Source organism: Humulus lupulus, chromosome 6 (genome assembly GCF_963169125.1).
Source record: "Humulus lupulus chromosome 6, drHumLupu1.1, whole genome shotgun sequence".
Classification (NCBI taxonomy): domain Eukaryota; kingdom Viridiplantae; phylum Streptophyta; class Magnoliopsida; order Rosales; family Cannabaceae; genus Humulus; species Humulus lupulus.
Genome location: NC_084798.1, coordinates 210,831,354 through 210,836,658, shown reverse-complemented (window position 1 = coordinate 210,836,658; position 5,305 = coordinate 210,831,354). Strand labels below are relative to the sequence as shown.

General features: G+C 33.6%; 1 protein-coding gene across 1 annotated transcript; it reads right to left on the bottom strand.

Annotated features, from left to right (window-relative positions):
* Positions 1-424: 424 nt before the first annotated feature.
* On the bottom strand, positions 425-4,916 carry LOC133783118 (4-coumarate--CoA ligase CCL1). The gene is made up of 5 exons (XM_062222656.1): positions 3,748-4,916; positions 2,523-2,721; positions 1,541-1,754; positions 1,316-1,418; positions 425-886 (listed from the first exon to the last, which is right to left on the bottom strand). The coding sequence occupies exons 1-5, from the start codon at positions 4,756-4,758 to the stop codon at positions 767-769; spliced, it is 1,647 nt and encodes a 548-aa protein (XP_062078640.1). The 5' UTR covers positions 4,759-4,916; the 3' UTR covers positions 425-766.
* Positions 4,917-5,305: the final 389 nt, after the last annotated feature.

The following is a 5,305-nucleotide window of genomic DNA, read 5'->3' as shown; positions in this document are numbered from 1 at the left end:
TATCTTAAAGTGTGGGGTGTCTTGCTTATTGCAAGAGCAATAATCCTAAAAGGACCAAGTTAGTTAGGTCCAAGAGCTATAATTAAAAATAACACCTTCAATCTATAATAAACCTCTATTATACATCTATTTTACGATTTTCTTTTCTAAAAAATAAATATGTATTTTACAATTTTCGATATGCATTCATTGTATATTATATATATATATTCAGTGCATGTTTACAATTTTATTTTATTTATTAAAAAAAAACCTTAAACTATACATATGTTGTGATTTCACTTTGAAAAATATAATAATGAATTGTATGTAAATTTTATTATATTAAAAAAGTTATCAAATGGCAAAGGATTATTAGATTAGAATAACTTAAACAATTAACACTTATTTGTTTTTAGTTTTTGATTACAAAGAGAGTCAAATATGAGAGAGATAATAACAATATATCATATACATAAACAAATTCTTACAAAAGTTGATATGAACTTGTACCTCTTTCCCTGGATCCTAATCGATTGGGTTCCATAAGAGAGCCACAAATTTAGTACAACAAAGGCATGAAAATGCACCCAAGTAGACACGAATTTAGTAGACTATTTTATGCCTTTTTTCCCTTGACTTGCCATTAGGGAATACGTTAAAGAAATTGGCCCAAAAAAAAAAAGAATAAACCCACAATTTGCCTAGTCTTCACACTGATGATGATGATATTGGCTTTATAAACTATATATGATCAGTGAGAAAAAAATAATAAATAAATAAACCCCTAAATGGCTTGTTCAGTAACAAGTTTTGCTCTCAAGATTTTCCTCAAGATTTTGCCAGAAGGGTTTTTGGGGATTTCTTCTATGAAGAATGCCTTGTTAATTCTCTTGTAAAACACCACCTGCATTTCCACAAAAACCAATATAAATTAGTTTTTTTTTTTAAATTAGTACATAATATTGTGTAATCAATTTTAGCCATTAATATTTTTAATTAGCACCATATTATTTTAAATATATTGTGTGTATCTCTATAACATTATAAATTAGAGAAATTTGTGAAAATGACCTAATTTTTGTAGTGATTTTGCACTTTAGCATATTTTTTATAATTTTTTGCAAAATGACTTCTGTCTAAAATTTGACCAATTGTCTAAATTTTTCGATCAGGTGTTTGAATTTTTTGACCACCTGTCTAAATTATAAGAGACAATTTTACAAATAATTATTAAAACTAGGCTAGATTGTAAAATAACTTTAAAAAATAAGTCATTTTGACAAATGATCCTTATAATTACTACTCTTGTCAAACATATTATTGGAAAATTTACCTGTTTAGAGATATATTGCTTGATATCTTCCTCAGTGATCTTTGAACCATTTGATCTCACAACAAACGCAACAGGGACTTCTCCTGCAGCTTCATCTTTCATTCTGAATATATATACCAAACAATCATAAAATTTCTAGTTAGATATATATATATATAAAACTGTAGGTCTTAATATTAAATTTCACCAATAATAGTATGTCATTTTCATGTAGTGAATACTTACGGTACAACAGCAGCATCAGTAATGTTGGGGTGAGAAATGAGCATGGACTCGAGCTCAGCCGGGGCAACTTGGAAGCCTTTGTATTTGATGAGCTCCTTCAATCGATCCACGATGAAGAGCTCATCGTCGTTGTCGATGAACCCTATGTCACCTGTGTGGAGCCATCCTCCTTCGTCTATTGTCCCCTTAGTGGCTTCGGCATCGTTAATGTAACCTGAATTTTACAATAAGATTCAATCAATTACTGTAACCGACATTAGTACACTTAAACAACTTGTCTTTGTCACAAAAATTCTTGGTCGATAAAACAAAACCATTTATTGGCTCAAAAGTAGTTTGGATGCAATAATTAGCTCTTTTGGCCTAGACATGGGGTCACATGATGAATTAAGATTAACATATAATTAAGAGGACCTATTTTTATTAATCAACCCTATTTTTATTAATTGATACACGTTTTGTTTTAATTAAATGGTCTTAATTAAAAAATAAATGCATGTCACACGGTTTTGTTAGGTGAGGTCACTTTTCTTATTTTTGGCTAGAGGAAATGGTTTCATCTTGACTTTGTAGCTATAAATAGTTCAATAGAATATAACTTTGAAGGTTTCCTTTCTATTATTTTCTTATATTTCTTATTAATATATATATCAAAAATAATTTATACCTCTATCTTGGTATGTTCGATCAGAAAGTAATTTGTGAAACAAATTGAATTATAATAACACTAAGATAAGAAAGTTTGTACTCATATATATTTGACTACGTACTAATTAAAAAGCTAATTAAAAGATTTTTTATTTGTTGAACTGGTCCAATTAAGAATACAAGGACCACATTGGAAGAAAATTTATAATCATGCCGGACCAAATATTTATTATTCAATATACTTACCATTAAGTTTTATTAAAATTTTAAAATTAGAATCACATTGTGATTAATTAAACTTAATCCCTAGAATTATGTTCGATAAATAAATTACCTTTCATGATTTGTTTACCCCTGATGCAAATCTCCCCGGATTGGTTACGTGGAAGGGACGCGCCAGTGTCAGGATCAACAATCTTCATCTCAGCGTTTCTAACGACTGTACCACACGCGCCTGACTTAATCGGGAACGGTTCCTTTGCAAAGGCCAAGCACATAGACAGTACCGGTCCCGCCTCTGTCATACCATAGCCCTATAATTTAAAAAAAAAAAATAAATAAATATCACAGACCAATTAGCTCCGTCTGTTACCCTCAAATTCATCACCGTCATGTCACAATAATATTTAGCTGTTAATGTTTTATCTCAATAGTTCCAAAAAAGAGGCTGGAGATACTTGGTACAGTCGCTAAAGTAAAAAGTAAAATGAACACGACAAGTGGAAGTTATAAAAATGTTTTTTTCATTTAAATTTGTATGATAAAAACTCCTCCATTGGTTAAGTGATTGAAAATTTATTATATCCAAATACGTGATTTATGTGTGTCTATTTCATGATAATTATCTTTTTTTTAATATAAAACTAATCATTGCAAATACTTGCTGACTCGGACAATGGTGAGTTATTTTGGTCAAAATCGTTATCTTTTTGAGTTATTTGGAATTTACTCAGTGGCTCTAAATGATGATTATATTTTCATTATAATCAACTTAGGACGGCTTTGGAATAAATCCAATGAAACACGTTGACCACGTAAGAGTGCATATGTATATCATGCAAAGAGTCAAAATTCTTTTTTTAATTGATATAACTTATTTAAATTTATTTAAATTTAATAAGTATTATGTCTCATTAATAATCATAACGCGATTAATGCCATTATGCGTGAAATAAAAATTATTTTTCTTAAGGGCAAATAATGTTTATAAATTATCAAGAGGACAATATTAATTTTTATTTTTTTTAAATATTTACACTATTTTCTAAACTTAAAATAATAAAAAATTTGGGAGACTTGAGTCCCAAAAGCTACAACGTGGCTCGTTACTGGTTACATGTAACTGTCCCAAGTCCTAAACTAGGTTCCAAAAACATTTAGAACTTGTATAGCTCAAAAGTCATATCAACCAACACCTACACATGTTTCTAGGTCTAATTCTATTAATAACCAATCAACAAAAAAAGAAAAAAAATATGACGTAAAATTTGACGTGGGGTTAGTAATTAAAACATGGTTAGAATTAGATAAATGTTTTTTTGTTTAAAAAAAATAATTACCTGTCCAAGTTTGGCATGAGGAAGTTTCTCCTTGACGGCATCTTCAAGCTCCTTACCCATCGGAGCTCCGCCAGACATGACGGTTCGAATCGACGACAAGTCGTACCGGTGAAGGTCGGGACACTTGGCAACCGATAAGACGATCGGAGGAACGAACGGTGCGATGGTCACCTTAAACTTCTCGATCAACTCAAGCAACTTGCTGATCTCAAACTTTTGCATGATCAAAATAGCGGCTCCGACCCGAAGTCCGCATAGCAAAATGGAATTCAGGGAATAAATATGGAAGAGAGGCAAAACGCAGAGAATGACGTCGTTTTGGTGGAAGTACAAGTTGGGATTATCTCCATCTACTTGCTGAGCCACACTGGTGACCAACCCTTTGTGAGTCAACATCACACCCTTTGGAAGCCCTGTCGTTCCAGACGAATAAGGCAACGCAACGACGTCGTCTGGGTGAATCTTAACGGCCGGAATCTCAGTCTCGTCCGCTTGCGTCAGCTCCGAGAAATGCAGACACTCACTCTCCGGTGGTGGCGCGTCGACGCACATCACTTTCACCCCGCTTTCGCCACCAGTGAACTCTTTCACCTTGTCGATGTATCCCGCGAGAGTTATGACCAGCTTGGTCTTCGACGCCGCCGCTTGCTTGGCAACCTCCGCCGGGGTGTAGAACGGGTTGGCGGTGGTGATGATGGCACCTATGTACGACGCGGCGAGGAAAGCGTAGACGAACTCCGGACTGTTCTGGAGTAAGAGCATGATGACGTCACCTTGCTTGATTCCGAGCTTGTCAAGACCGGCGGCGACTTTGCGGGACGTGAGATCGACATCGGCGTAGGTGATAATCTCTCCGGTGGCGCCGTTGATGAGGCAGGGGCGGTCCTTGAATTGAGAAATGTTTTCGAAGCAGTAGGAGTGTAGAGGGAGGTGGTTCGGGATGTAAATGTCCGGAAGCTTTGATCGGAAAATGAATTCTTCTTGGTGATCATCTTGCTTGTTGTTCTCCATTTTGTTGTTTGGTTCGAAGGAAAGTGAGAGAGAAAAAAAAATCGAGAGAGTTAGGATTAGATTAGATAGATGAAAAAGAAGGTGAGAATTGGGTAGGTTTTCGTTTTTTTTTTTTTTTTTGTTGGTTGGGTTGCTTTTCTTACGAATACCTTCCCTGAATTTTTAGTTTATGATTTTGGTTTAAGTAAATATACACGTTGGTCTTGGTAGAGTGTAGGGACTCTTTTGGTATTATCAATTTTCTTAAGGACACAACTGTCCATTTTGGTCAATGTTGACACGTTACATGTTGATCATCTTACGTGACTGTCACCTATACCGTATATACTATCCAATTATTCAACGCCACGTGTATGCCAATTTTTAATATGAAAAAAATAAATTTGATTTTGGTATTAATGAGTGGAGGTAATATGCTGATCAAGAATAAATCTCTATAGTTTGAATATTTTTTTTATTACAAAAAATCTTTTAACATTAAGACAAATTGATTCTTTTGGCAATTTAAGTGATTTAAATTGATTAAATGGGTATAATAAAAGGCAAT

Bases quoted from the DNA above. Each gene is read 5' to 3' on its own strand.
- LOC133783118 (XM_062222656.1), bottom strand. From the start codon at position 4,758: ATGGAGAACAACAAGCAAGATGATCACCAAGAAGAATTCATTTTCCGA. The intron at 1,755-2,522 runs GTAATTTATTTA...TGTAAAATTCAG, and splicing joins GGGTAAACAAATCATGAAAG to GTTACATTAACGATGCCGAA. The intron at 887-1,315 runs GTAAATTTTCCA...GTGGAAATGCAG, and splicing joins AGCAATATATCTCTAAACAG to GTGGTGTTTTACAAGAGAAT.